Below are 15,682 nucleotides of genomic sequence, written 5' to 3'. Positions count from 1 at the left end.
GCTCCTCAGGCCACGCCCAGGAACGGATGACCACGCCCCCTCCTCTCCTCCCCCCCCCCCCCCGCAGCTTCTCAAGGTCACAGCCTCTGCGGTCGCACAGAGCTTGGCGGCCAGGGATAGACTCTCAAAACCCAGGGAACAGAAAAGGCGTGCGTCTCCCTCTGATTCCTTACCCCAAATACTCTTTAGACACAGCTGCCGAGTGTTTTCTTTGGAATCAAAACAAAATTCTGTCGTGCGTTTGAAAGTTTTTGTGGACTAGTCAGGGACCAAAACTCCAAAACTACCGCTTAGGCCTTTCACGTGAAGCTGTAATATGAAGTTGCCATTTATCATTTGGGAAGAATCACATCCAGTAAAGAAGCAACAGGAACAATAATTTTAAAAAGCGTGAACATTCCAAGAGCCTGGCCGCCTAGAGGAACAGAAGGTACTCTTTGAGCATCGGTCTGGGAAGCTGTAGCATCTCAGGCCTGCTTTTTCCTGAGTTGGAAGGGGAAGCATACATGGGATTAAATCCAAGTTAGACCTTCAGTCCGAATGGGAGAAAGGAAACAATGATCCAGTTAGGGAGTTTGTTTTTTAAGGCTTTCTGTCCTCAGCAATAGGATGTAAATTCTTATTTCTTTGTTGGTTTCCCCCCACCCCCAGTAGTATCTATGCCTCCAAAACATGGCCCCTGGCATGTGGCAGGTCTCTCTGTACCTGCCATATCCTAAAGAACAAAGGAGGTTGGGACATCCACTCTTCCCCTAGCCTATCAGCAATAACAGAGACTGAGCTTCAGACTCTGCTGTAGAAGCATATGGACACCTTTTGACCAAAAGAAACAGGAAGAGTGGGTGAATCACCAGGTAGGACATCCCACAAACCCAATCCCTCTTAAAGTAGGTCATCTCCCGGGCCCTTTCTCTACTCTGGAAATTAGAAAGGTTTACCAATAAATAAATCCTTCCAGGTTTCGAGGGTGGGGTGATCTTGAGCAACATCTATGCACCTCCTAAAGTCTCGACTACAAACCTAGGCGCAATTTCACCAAAGTTGACTCTGATGAACCTATGAGTTCATTCAGTTATCTTACAGAGCACAGGTTTTCTATGAGAATGTGGATGCTCCCCGCCCCCCTTCACACTGGAAAGTCATTCCCTAGCAGAGATAATGTCTTTTCCTCAGACATATAGAGGGCCCCTTGCCCTGGTCTTCCCAAGTTTCAATAGTCCAGCCCCTCCCTGAAGCCACGTGCTGTTAGGGAGCCATTGCCTAACAGGTGAAATGGCAGGCTGGATAGTCAGGTGAAGCTCTGTGACCCTCCCCCACCCCTCTATGAGGAGCTGTAAACAGTCAACAGGGGGCCAACTGGTTGATCTTTGGTAAGTACAACTGAACTACAGATGGAAGCAGTTTGACTTGGAGTATAGTCCTGTACAACTAAGGGGGAGGGGAACGAACACCTGCTAGCCAGTGTCACCAGCAGGGAGTGAAACCATAGATAGCGTCCTGAAGGGATAATCAGAAAGCCTTTGACATGTGCCTTTTATCATGATCCTCTGCCGAGTTCCAGGATCGCCAGGACCCAGATCCTGGTTTTCCTCTATGCAAGCATTACTTTGAGTCAGGAGTGCTTTGATAGTTAAAGTGTGCCTGCATCCAAAGCCCTTTCGTTGTCTTGTATGCATTGCCCAGTATATTATATCTATCTATCTCTATCCATATATATCTATATATATGGATAGAGATAGATAGATATAGATATATATGGATATAGATATATATGTATATATCTATATTCTCTCCTTTTAGAATTCAATGCTCCTAAATTCTGAAATCCCAAGTATTTTGCTACCAATCTCTTAACTTCAGTTTTGAGATTCTTTTTGCCTACCCCCTAACAATTGAATGTTCCCCGGTGTGCTGGCTAATTTTACATTAACTTGACACAGGCTAGAGTCATCTGAGAGGGAACCCACCCCAATTGATAAAATGCCTCCATAGACCGGGCTGCAGGCAGGCCTGTAGAGAATTTTTTTTTAATTAGATTGGTGGGGGAGCATCCCTGGGCTGGTGGCCCTGGGTTCTATAAGAAAGCAGGCTGAGCAAGGCATGAGGAACAAGCCAGTAAGCAGCACTCCTCCATGGTCTCTGCCTCAGCTCCTGCCTCCAGGTCCCTTGCCCTGTTTTGAGTTCTTGTCCTGACTTCCTTCAATGAGAATATATGGTAGTGTAAGCCAAATAAACCCTTTCCTCCCCAATTTGCATTTGTGTTTCATCACAGCAATAATATCCCTAAGACATCAGGTAGACTTAGTTGTTGCCCTTGAAGACTAGTATATCCATGCTACTTTATTATTATTACCTTGGGAGTATATGTTCACAAAAGATTTGCATATCCAACCTCATCTTCATATTCAAATCTAGTCTACTGCTGGATATCTCTATGTCCCTGAACTCAAAAGTGTACAAATCTCTCTACAACTGCTTTTCTGCCATTTCAATTTTTTTAATAAAGCCAGAAACCTGGAAATCAACTCTTTTATTCTACTCCCGCATATCTACAAAATTCTTGGGGGATATTATTTTAAGGTGTGTTACTATATGTTGCATTTGTTTAACTCTGTGAAGCTGTGTTACTGTGCCTGTCTAAAACACCTGATGATCTAATAAAGAACTGAACAATCAATAGCAAGGCAGGAGAAAGGACAGGTGGGGCTGGCAGGCAGAGAAGATATAGGAGGAGAAATCTTGGAGAAGAGAAAGAAGTAGCCAGAGAAGGAGGAGGACATCATGTGCCAGCCACCCAGCTATACAACCAACAACAGAGTAAGGAAGAAAGGTATACAGAAATAGAGAAAGGTAAAAGTCCAGAGGCAAAAGACAGGTTAAAGTAAAGAAAAGCAGGCAAGAAACAAGCCAAACTAAGGACAGACATATATAATTAAGAACAAGCTCCATGTGTGATTTATTTGGGAGCTGTGCGGTGGGCCCCCCAAAATAGTAAAAACCCACAACACAAACTAATCAGGCCTACTTACCATTTAGGTATTGCAATTTCACCCAATTCATTATGCTCCTATTGCCACTGCCCTAAATTCTGGTCTGTAGCTTGCCTGAGTCATTGACTCCTTCATACAGACCTCGTTAGTAATTCCTGTATTGTAGACCCTTCTCCACATCAGTTAGAAACTCAGTTTATTTACCTCTTTAACATCTTGACTTTTGTTTTCATCGTTCTTCCTTGAATACACATGGCTGGTTGCCAATGTGCAACTATGAAGTGACTTTAAAGTTCTAGCCAGGCACGTAGCATACAGCTACGTACATGTGAGATAGAGGAAAGGTCACAAGTTTCAGGCCAGACTGGGCTACGTGAGATTTGTTTTTAAAGGTCTTGTGCTAAGGATATAAAGAGAAAGCTGGAACACATCTGGATCTGGGACACTGATGACCTTGTGCCATGTCAGTCCTGAACTAGTTACTTCTGAGTTTTCTTTAAGAACCGAACTATTTAAGCTATTGTTAATTTAGGTATGTCTCATCCTGAGGTTCAGACAAATATGTGAATAAATGTGTTCTCAAGAGGCCAGCAAGTGGACTTTGCTCCATTAGAATCTGGTTAGGGTAACACTGATGTCAATGGTTAAATTCTTTTCCGTGAGTTTGGAAGGATGGCTTGGCAGTTAATAGCACTTCCAGAAAGACCCAGTTTCAATTCTCAGAACCCAGGGGACCCCCAATGACCTCTTGTGGCCTCCATGGACACCAGGAACACAGGTGGTGCACAGATATACACAGATGGCAAAACACCCACACACATTAAAATTTTTTTCTAAGAATTTTTGCAATGTAGTTAACAGAGGCTTATCAACTAATCACACTTGAGTGTGAGTTGGATGTTTATTGTACAGCTAATTCCTATTCATAGAAACAGTCTCCGGGAGGGACCAGGGAGGCTCATGAAACATATTGCCTTCAATGAAGCGGATGCTCCAATGGCCTGTCACATTTGTTCTTGTTCTTTGTGGAGCTATGGTGGAATGGCCGACTTCTTAAGCAACGGCCCATCAGTGGCTTTTCTCCCCCTTCAGTCCTTGATCACTTTTCATTTTGTGTCTGGGTCAGTCACTTGATGATAACTTATTGTCAACATCTTATTTCATGAGGAGGTAGACAACTCTGAAATTTATGACCGAGGACCCCTGCCAGAGGTACATACGCAGTACACACTTGCTAGAAGAAACTCTTCAAACATGCAGAGGTGCTTTCGTGAGTCCTCGCCTAGGCTGTTGTCCCTCAGCTGTAGCTGTCAATCATCCCTGCTCCTGTCAGTAATCCTAATAAACTTATGGGCCCATCAAGCTGGGCTTCGATGGACTCTTTGGTCTATTATTGTCCTGTCTCCAAGAAAAATAATGCAACAAAGTCTGTATAATATACCAAGGCAGCAAATTCTGAAGGGTGGCTAAGCAATCTTGGGGCACTGTGACACACAAGCACTATAGACAGGGTTCAAGGCAATGAGGACATCATCAGTACTCTAGGGGAAAAGGGGGTACAGAGAATGGCAAGGGAGTATGGGGCCAGCTCTGACATTACTGCTTTATTGGGAATGTCCTTTTAAAGTGGGTTGATGCTGGGGTCTGAATGTTCATGTCTATGTCCCCTTCCTGTGCACAAAGCAGCTTTATGAAAATGTGACGTTAGGTTGATTCAGTTATGAATGTCTCCATGAATGAGACTAGTGCCCTTAAAAGGACTTAAAGACTTCTCAGCTTACAGAGCTAGATTTTTTTTTTTGGGGGGGGGGGGGGTTTCGAGACAGGGTTTCCCTGTGTAGCTTTGCGCCTTTCCTGGAACTCACTCTGTAGTCCAGGCTGGCCTCGAACTCACAGAGATCTGCCTGCCTCTGCCTCCTGAGTGCTGGGATTAAAGGCGTGTGCCACCACCGCCTGGCTTTTTTTTTTTTTTTCTTTTTTAAAAGACAGTTTTACTCATAGCCCAGGCTGATCTCAAACTCATATGATCCTCCTGCTTCAATCAGCCTTTCAAATTGGAGTTACAGATATGAGTCATCATTGCCTGGCTACTTTTCCTATTGTAAATTACAATCAAAGGTATTTTGTTGCACATGCCCTTAACCCTAACATTGGTGGATCTCTATGAGTTCAAGGCCAGTCAGGTCTACAGAGCAAGTTCCAGGACAGCTAGGGCTACACAGAGAAACCCTGTCTTGAAAAATAAAACAAATAAGGTATTTTGTTATCAAGGCCTAAATGAAAACAACTGTCCACTTTTAAAAAGGGACAGCCTGAACAGTATTTGGCAGTCTGATAATAGTTATGCTTATCACTTAACAACTGGGATATAGTCCAAGAAATGAGTCATCAGGTGACCGTACTGCCAGGTGACTTCATCACTGTGCAAATATCGGAGAATGTATTTTCCACAAACCTGGATGGAAGAGGAGGGTTTGCTCTGGCAGTAACTGCCCTGCACAATCGGCTTTTCCAGCTTTTTAAAAACGTAGTCGGCTACCTTCTCACTCGAGTTTGCATTGCAGGCTCATCACTCACTTGTGCACTTGCTAACAATTACTGAGTCATTTTAGACCACCCAGAGCTCTCAGTAACTTCGATACCCTGGTCAGGTCAAGTCTTCTCTTTCAGTGTTGCAGACAAACCCTGTTTTGGCAGTGGTCATTCTGGTGTTGAGGACACTTTTGTGTCAAGTCAGGTCATAACAAGGTTCTCCAGATCTGATGCTGACCTTTCTTGACTTGGTCTAACTTACTGACTTGAGTGAAGCAGATGCTCCAACAGCTTAGGTCACATTTGTTCTTGTTCTTTGAGGGTAGAGCTATGCTGGAATGGTCGGCTTCATAAGCAATGGCCATTAGTGACTCCGCCCTACTTCATTATCTTTGATCACTTTTAGTTTCATTTCTGGATCAGTCACCTGATGACAACTTACTGTCAACATCTTGTATGTTTGGGATCCATAACAAATAAAACATGAGATTTAATCAAGCACAAGAGAAAATGACACATTCAACAGATGTGGTGTACACAAAATGAGACTACTGTTGGCTTCTGTTCTTGAAACACCATATGATTGTACTGTTTTATGAAAAGTAAGTAGGAAAATGACTCAGAAGATTCTGATCTGTCATCATAAAATAGCAAGTTTGCTCATGGTCCCCGAGAGTGGACACTTAGCCTTGAATAGGGAGAGCTCTTCCTTCCTGAGTGTTCTCCATGAGAGAACTGTTCTAGAGGAGAATTGAGGAGAGCAAGAGAGCATAATCAAAGCCAGCAGACAGCTCACAATGGACCCGCTCCAGCCTGGCCGCAGGCCAGCGAGTACCACTGCCATCTTCTATCGTAAGAACAAAGGCTTAAGACTCGTGTTTTGGGAAATAGGCACTTACACAACATCATTTTTAAAATATGAGTTTTTGACACTTGACGGATTTCATTCCAAACTCTCAATTATATAATTACAAAAAAAATTCATGTTTCAGGAAAATATCCTGAGCCCTAACATAAAATTCAGATCATTTACCACGAAGTTAGACAAATGTATAGAAAGAAACAAAACAGAAAGCGTATTTACAAATTTAGACTCAATGAAACGTTGTGAAGAATCTTTAACAACACTACATACTTTTACAAACAAACTACATTTAAAATGATGAGTTTGTAAATAACGTGAGAAAGGTCATAGCGTGAGAACTTTAACTTTAAAGTCCAAAGTTATCATGTTGAAGACAAAAAATTAATGATGAAAATTTGTGTGACAAAGACTAAATTAGAGGACAGATTGTCTGAGAGGGCCAACTATTCCCACTCAAGTTAGTCAATTAGTTCCCTGTGAGTATAAAATGTTAACAACCATGAAGTAGTTAGCTAACTACAAACTGTCTTAGTTTCTAAACAACAAAGAGGGGTCTTTTCAGTCAGTCACACGGTTTCCTTCTACCCTTGTCTGTGGATTTCTGCTACTTGTAAAATCCCCAGCCAAAACAATTCTTCCTTCACTTCTGTGTCTTGTTTTGTTTTGAAAGTAGAAAATATTTTAAACACAGAAACATCTGTTCTGTAGTTATAGAACTGCTCTTATGCTGACTTCTGGGAGAGAAAATAAAAGATTCCCATTTCTTCCTCTACCTATAACCACAAAACAAGCCAAAGCGATCCAACTCCTAATGTAGTGTCATGGAGAACCTAGGTCTGGAACAATATGTCATGCTAATTCTGCTATATGCTTGAGCACAATTATTTACATTATTGACAGATCTATTTAACAGAATAGCCATCCCAGAGCTTCCTTCAGCAGCAACTAAAAGAGACGAGAGCAGCGGCGTCTGCGAATGGGCACATCAAAGACCCTCCTCCGTCTCTCCTCCCCTTGAGCCTCATCTGATTCATTCTCATCCTCATCTGATTCTTCTGATTCGTCCATGTCTGCTGAGTCATTTTCTTCTTCCTCCTCCTCAGCTTCCTCTTCCATCTCTTCATATTCATCAGGACCCATTTCCTTAAAAGAGAAAAATCTTTTGATGAGAAGAGTGTCTATCATTTCTTATAATAATTCTATAGCCTAGAATACAAGTAACTAAACATGCTAGGCGCAAGTTTTTACAAACCTGAAAAATACAATCTCCTAATGCAGGATCCTAGACTGTACACTGTACCACATGTGAAATAATGCTCAATATGGTTTGAATGGTAAATACAATTCACAAAGACAGTACTCGTTCTTCACAGAGTAGTTGATAATTCATACACAGAGGTAGGCATGCGATTCCTAATAACCCATAATAAAGTTTTAATGAACTTATAGTGTTTATTCTTTAGAAATTTGCTTACAGAAAAAAGATGTGAAAATATTAACCAGATATGACCTCTACTGCTAATTTTTATGCACTGTTCTTAAAATAGTTTTGAGTTCCAAAACACATTATCTTAAAGATCAGTAGCCTTTACTATTGAAAAAGAAACCTTTTCATTGTTTCAGTTGCTTATAACAACAGCAGTCACTCATTATCTCCTAGTTCCTGTGGTTGGGTATGTGGGAAGCACTCAATGGAATACTTCTGCTTTCAAGTCTCTATGATGCTACAGCTGAATGGTGACTAGAATCAAGCTTCACCTCAAGGACTTCTTCACTCACATGTCTGGTACCTGGACTGGGATGGTCCAAATATCCGGAGCCTGAAGTGGGCACCTCCTTCCACCTTGAAGCTGGATCTCTCCCTGCTGTCGCCAGCATGGCTGCTTCATGGAACCCGACTTCTCACACACTAGGTCTCATGACACCAAAGCCACGTACGTGTTCCGGGAGAGAGACTAAGCTGAAGGCATTGCCTTTTTCTAACTCAGCCTCAGCCAGTGTCACCTTGCTGATCCCCTAGAGAGGTGCAGTCCTAAGATCAGTCAGCACTGAAGGAAAAGGGAGACTTGGAGGCTCTGGGATAGCAGTGAGGATGAAATGCAGTGTCAGAACATCTCGGGGAATGCCATTTTGTGTAAGCAGGCATCCCTAATCAAGCTGTGGCTTTAACTTGGCTGCCAATTTTCTCTTACACACATCTGAAGACTCAATTGTTGTAATTTGGCCAGAATTCGAACAGCCAGGCTCAGCTGGTAATCTGAATATTGAAAAACTTAGCACAAGATGTCAGCAAAAACCTTCCACTGTGACTTTTATGGCATTAATATCTTAGCACTGTTCTGGCCCCTCTTTTTATTAATTTTTCTTTTTTCAGACAAGCTCTAATGTAGCCTAAACTAGCTACTCTAATCTTGTTTCTAATTACTATCTCCCCTGTTCTCTGAACTCAAGCCTCCTTGGGTCAAACCCGCTAAGCCCACAGTTGTCTAAGAACCCTCACACTGAGTACTCCTGGCTGAATATTCTTCCACAATCACTTGGTCCCCCTTCACTCCTTTTCTATCCATATATCTATACACCTCCACTTACATGTCCCCACGGCCTTTCCTGACACATCTGTCACACTAGAACCCAACCAGGCACTCCTTTTATTCCTTGATCTTTTTCTCCACCACACTTGTTACTTGACACAAGAGCACATGTTAGTTTCTTCCAATTAGAATATAAAATCCAAGGCAGGGGTTTTGATTATATTGTTTACCACAGTATTCAGACACATGAACAAGCAAATGAAAATGTAGGAGAGAGAATTGTGCCATTCAGGATTTATTATAACACAACAGTAACAATCAGAAAATATACACAAATGTGACTTAGATGGTATTTCACTATTTCTTAGTTTATTTTTTAAATCTAAGGAATGAAGACTTCAAAATTCGCTAGGAGGTACAAAAGGAGGGATGGGAAAGGCTTTGGAAACTCTAAAACATGATCATCAGGTAGTATAATTATTATATTAATGAAGAAAACAAGAACTGCTGTAGGAATTAAATGTGGTTAGAGAAATACTCAGATGAAAGTGTACTATACAAACAGCAGATAAGAGAGGAACAGAGGAGAATGGACATAATTAGCCATCAGTATGTTTACAGTGGCAAATATAAAGGAAAAATTATAAAGCCTAGTAATTCATCAGACTGCTGGAGGACAAAAAAAAGCAAAACACAGTTCAACTTCCATATCAAGGAAGATAACAGAAATAAGGTCAAATAATACAACCCCACTATCTTTTAATGTTGATTAAAATAAGTCACAATTCTCGTTTTTTCTATTGACTCTCCACCTTTGAGAAAAAACATTTTCCATAAGGCAGGTTGATTACTTTTTCTTGTAGGTAAGCAGAAACTAAAACTCTAAATAAATACAGTTGAGAGGGTTGAACATGTAAAGGGTTTATTTATTATAATTTTGAAAGAAACTGATATTATAAATGTTGTTTTAATTTCTAATATGGTAAACACTGACACAACCATGTAAACAATTTCTTAGGAGTCGTCAATGATTTTTATACATCTAAGGAGGTGATGAGGCCCAAAGGCTTGAGAACCACTGTCCTTAAGTAAAGCTCATACTTTACATTCACTGAAACAAATATTAAAAACAAGCAACAGAAGAATCAAGCTGACTCAACTTGACTGCCTGTCCAAACATACCTCAATGCTCTTTAGGACAGGAAGTTACCGGAGATGATAATCAAAGAACCACTTCCATAAACAGACAACAATCCTAAGCACTGGCACACAATTACATAACTTCAAAAGGCAGGAGCGAATCGGACAAGAATGAAGCAATGGACAAAGCCATAACATCAACTGAGTGTTTCAACAATCTCTTCAATGGCTGAAAGCAACAAACAGGAAAAGAGCAAAGAGTATACAGATGACTGACGGACACTGTCAGTCATCCAGCCAGTTTGGCCTGTCATTTAGAGAGTAAATTCTCACATGGCACAATATACATTCTTTTCAAATAGACAAAGGTCATTTACCAAGACACAGAAATTCTTCACATAATTTTGGGCCATAAAACATTAAAAAATTAGTGATACACAGTAAGTTCTCTAACCACAGTAATATTAGAAATCAATAAGCAAAAGACAAATGAAAATTTTCCAAATACTTGAAAATTAACGTATTTCTATGCAGTCATAAGTCAGTTACAAGGAAAATCTGAGAATATTTTGAACTAAATAGTAACCAAAATATAACATCAAAATTTGTGCAATACAACTAAAACTGTGCTTAGAAACAGGAAAGGTCTACAATCAATTATCTAAACTTCTACCTTTAAAAGCGGCAATAAAAGTGAATTAAAACCAAAGTAAGCAGAAGAGAAAAAAAGACAACTGCACCAATCACTGAGACAGAAAAAAGCAAACAGTACAGAAAACCCATCAAAACTAAAAGTTGTTCCATTTTGAACAATCAATATAAATCACCAATATTAATAATAAAAGAGGGTATTTGACTACAGCTCTTGTAGCCATTAAAAGGATATCAAGGTAATATTGTGAATAATCTTATACCAATAAATTCAACATTTAGATGAAATGAACAAATTCTTTGAAAGGCACAAATTACCAAAACTGAAACAAGAAGAAATAGAAAATATACATATTAAAGAAATTAAGTCCATGTTTTAAAATTTCCCCACAAAGCAAATTCCAGTCCCAGACAGCTTCACTGATGAATATCAACCATTTAAGGATAAGATGATACCAAGCTCATACAGATTCTGGGCTAACCAAAATGGAAGTCTGGTCTGGTGTAGGCATGGTGGCACACATCTAGCACTTGGGAGGCTGAGGCAAGAAAACAGTGAGTTTGAGGCCAGTCTGGGATACATAATGATACCCTATCTCAAGCCCTGGGATACATAATGATGCCCTATCTCAAGCCTTCCTTCTCATCCCCTTCACCCAAGAAAAATGGAAGTCTATTACAGGGAGTAGCAAATTCTCCATACTGGGAACACAGTTTTGAGCATTCTCCCATTGGGAAGAGAGCTAGAACTTTACTTATAAATCTGGACTATAGGTCCTTTATACTGAAAGAGAATGGATCCTCTTTCAGTAAGGTTAGTGGCTTGTCCACTCTTCTAGAATGATCTCAAACCCACCCATATTCCAGGACTAGGAGGGCTCTTTCTAAGCACCTGATGCCTACAACTCAGGTGTATTCTGAATATACTATTCCCAATATGTAACACAGGACTTCACACACTTTGCTGAATCACTTTACAGTCCATAAATTAGGGCTACTGTTGTACCTATCACAAAGTAACCTTAAGAATGAGATTTGTAAACTATGCCTGGTTGACTTGTAAAACAATCACAGAAGACTGTTACAAGTACATTTCTACCCAATAAATCCTCTGTAAAGATCTCTTTAGGATACTTGTGTATTTTATTAAGGTGGGAATCTTAGCAAAAATACTGTAGACAATTGATTTCCAATTCTTAATCACAAAAGTCAATTTTAATTGGTCTCTTTTGGTCCTTTCACATCTTCTAGTACACGCAGGCCACACAGCTGTTGTTGGGGACAGTGGAAAAGTTTAATCTGAGAAACAAGCAATAGTTCCTCTGGCGGAAAAGTGGGAGGAGCTAAAATAAACGTATTGTTCATCTCCCTTCACATTTTATTACAACCCTAAGATACTTCCTCAAAATGTCCACTGTTTTTGAACATCATTTATACCACTCATCTATCTAAACAAAGATGGTCCTTAGAATACAGTCATGTAATCCAGCACTAGAAAAAAATTTAACTTACCAATCGGGCTATAGACACCCTGAATGTTGGACATGCCATGTGGAATCGGGGGATGGCAACATTAAAGACCTTGTCCTTAAAGTATAGAAAATGGAAGGTATAATACCCTTCCATATAGCCTGATGTTGTAGAAAATGTGGTGCAGCTTGTGTATTCATATATCCGACCTGGGCTAATAATTGGAAATTCACCTGCAGAGAAAATAGTAACAATAAACCAAAGTATAAAACTGATTTCTTCCTTAAAGTAAATATGTTCTCAAGATGCTATATAAGTGGTTTGAAAGTAAACTGCACAATTAGGAAAAAACAAAATTCTAAAAGGATATACAACAAAGTATTGGCAGTGATGAGATCATGAGGGTTTAATTCCTCTTGATATTTACATTTGAATCGGATTTTGGGGGCTGAGGACTTTTTGCATGTGGAGGGTAGAGGACAATTTGTGGGAACTGTTTCCCTTCCATTATGTGGGTCCCAGGAACAGAACTCAGGTCATCAGGCTTGCTGGAACTCCCCTTTGTCTGCGGAGTCATGTCACCAGCCCTAACATTTTATTATTCCCCAAATTCTCTACAAGGCAACAGTGGGGAATATCTAGGAAAACAAAATTGTAAAGGTCAACATTATTTTCCAAGGTTGACCTAATCTTTAAAACACAAACAATAGAAAAGTGTCCCAGGTGAGAGAGAAGCTCAAACAAACATAAAGGCAATCTAATTCCTATAGCAGCAAGAGACTAACACATAAGGTTCAAGGTGCATCCTAATGTTCAGTCTGCACAAATGGCAGTTACTGAGCAGGGTCTTCACACCAACAAATGGCAAAAATAAATAACAGCTATAATGCAATTCCTTAGCACTAGACTCTCTAAGATCTATTTTATATTTCAGCCAGATGTGGTGACATACACCTTTAATGCCAGCATTCAAGAGGCAGATGCAGCTGGATGTCTGTGAGTTCAAGTCCAGCCTAGTCTACAGAGTTCCATGCCAGAAAGAGCTACAATGAAACGCTGTCTCCAAAAACACATAAATAAAAATAATAAAGCTGTATATTTTAATTATGTATTTATGTATATGTGTGTGCATATGTGCACATGAGTATAAGTTGCTCACAAAGACCAGAAGATATTGGATCCCCTGGAGCTGGAATTACAGGTGATTGTGAGCCACCTGTGGGTGCTAGGAAGTGAATGTGGGTCTTCTGGAAGAACAGCATCAATAATAAAGGAAAACAGTCTGTGCTGCTAATTTCAACATCTACCTCCAAATTTTATAAAGATTACCAATATGAAATTTATTTTCTTACTGTCCTATGCCACCTAACTCACAGAATATAATATAATAATAATAATATATATATATATATATATATATATATATATATATATATTTTTTTTTTTTTTTTTTTAAATAAAGAACACAAGACTAACAATCAAGGAACCCTAGGTGATCCACAGAAAGGGAAATCAATCCCTGTATAATTAAGATTGCTACAGTTTTAGAAAAGCTGACATTTCAGGGACTAAAATGATAGGCTAATGACCTCCACAAATGACATTTATGGGTACATAGTCTAAACTTTCTTTGAAGCAACTGACAGAGAACTATCAATCTTGGTGACATACCAACTACTCCAGGTCCTTGAACTTCTTCCACATCCCCTTTAGCGTTTGTTATCCTCCAGTAGCGACTGTCCAACTGGCAGGCCTTCTCCGGAAGTGCTTCCCTTGACATTTCAATCCTGGAGAAAAGAGGAGGCATAGATGCATTTGTTTACTTTCTTTCTTTCTTTCTTTTTTTTTTTTTTTAAGTACTACAGCATTTAAGTTAACACTATGAAAGACTTCCAAGGGAAATTAATAAATCTAACCCAAAGTCCATGTTAGCCATAAGTTCTCAAAGACACTGCTTTAACTAGGCTAATTCTCCCCATGGAAATGGCTTTCACTCAATTTATTCATCTATGATTCAGTAAGAACCAACAAGAAAAGAGGCTACAAAAATACATGCAAACACTCTGGTAGCAACTATCTTTGGCTGCTCAAATAAATACCCATTTAGCCGACACTTTCTAGATACAGTGCCATGAAAAACTTCTGAAGAATTCAGACATTCACTCATGCAAACCTTTGCCACACAATTCTTTTTCCATTAGCTTCTAAAAAGCTCAAAGTACAGTATCTCCAGTTACTGGGCTTATAATCTAACTCCGTTTCATTTCCTCTTTCTCTAGGAATCTGTGCCTCTAATCTTCACGTTGAGTCCCCTGTAAGTGCAGGTGGTGTTTCTATTTTAAACAAGTCTTAATATTAAGCAGGATCTAAATAAAAACAAACATCTAAACTATACTTGTAGCAACGGGTTATCTTTCTGCCTAAGTACAGAATATTGTAAGTAGGGGGAATTTAAAGCATTTGTTTTTATATTTAATCAAATCAAACACATAATACTATGTATGACACACACGAAGTATGCCATAAATATTTATTGCATTTTAAAACTGAATACAGACAGGCCACGTGAGATTTTAATGAATGGTTTCCTGTTTGGCAATGTGATAGCTTCTAGATTACATTGTAAATCTAAAATAGAGCTTTGACAATTACAACTTATTGTTCCAATTCCTGCAGTATCTGAAACAATGATTTATACTCAGGACACATGCAAAAAAAAAAAACAAAACAAAACAACAACAACAAAAAACCACAACTTGTCAAATTTCTTTGTGAACTTCTTTTGTTGAAAATTTACTAACTTTTCTGCAAACTTCAGCAAGGAATTATTTTTCAAAATGTGCCTTAGCAGAAAGGTAAGATGGCTTAGTGGATAAAGGCATTTCCTGTCAAGCCTAACAACCTGAACAGCATCCTCAGGATCACAGGATAGCAAAGAACCAATTCCCACAAGCTGACCTCTAGAGACTACATACAATATACAAAATGCATACACAATAAATTAAAGGTGGAATTTTAAAAACTGAAGTGTACTTTCAAGCTAGGGAGATGGCTCAGTGGGCACAGACATAAGGAATGGGGTTTGGATCCTAGAACTGATTTAAATACTGGGTGGGTATGGCTGCCTGCCTGCAATCCCAATGCGCAGGCAGCAGAGACAAGACAGGATCCTCAAAACAAGATAGACAGCTAGTGTAGTCATATTGTCCAGCTCTAGGCTAACTGCGAGCACTGCTTCCCAAACTAAGGAGATGGTGATAGAGGACTCCTGATGTCAACCATAGGCTTCTCCATACACAAGAACCCACACAATGCAAATGCAAACACACACACACACACACACACACACACACTGAAAAATAAATACAATTTTGAAAAATGACTCTTAAATGCAATTTATGGCTGGGGATTGTAGCTCAGAGATAGAGGTACTTGCCAAACATGTACAGGGCTCTTGGTTTGATCCACAGGACCATAAAATAGAACAACAACAAAACAGAAAC

At 39.7% G+C, this 15,682-nt stretch overlaps 1 protein-coding gene across 1 annotated transcript in view; it reads right to left on the bottom strand.

The window, feature by feature from the left end:
* Nucleotides 1-6,427: 6,427 nt before the first annotated feature.
* The window catches only part of Fbxo3 (F-box protein 3), a 35,723-nt gene continuing 26,468 nt past the window's right edge, over nucleotides 6,428-15,682 (bottom strand). The window contains 3 exon segments of the mRNA XM_036184109.1: nucleotides 6,428-7,530; nucleotides 12,222-12,412; nucleotides 13,851-13,966. Coding sequence (XP_036040002.1) covers nucleotides 7,333-7,530; nucleotides 12,222-12,412; nucleotides 13,851-13,966 — 505 coding nt within the window. The 3' untranslated portion in view covers nucleotides 6,428-7,332.

The sequence above is a fragment of the Onychomys torridus genome, chromosome 4 (genome assembly GCF_903995425.1).
Source record: "Onychomys torridus chromosome 4, mOncTor1.1, whole genome shotgun sequence".
NCBI lineage: Eukaryota > Metazoa > Chordata > Mammalia > Rodentia > Cricetidae > Onychomys > Onychomys torridus.
This window is presented reverse-complemented; position numbering and strand designations above follow the sequence as displayed.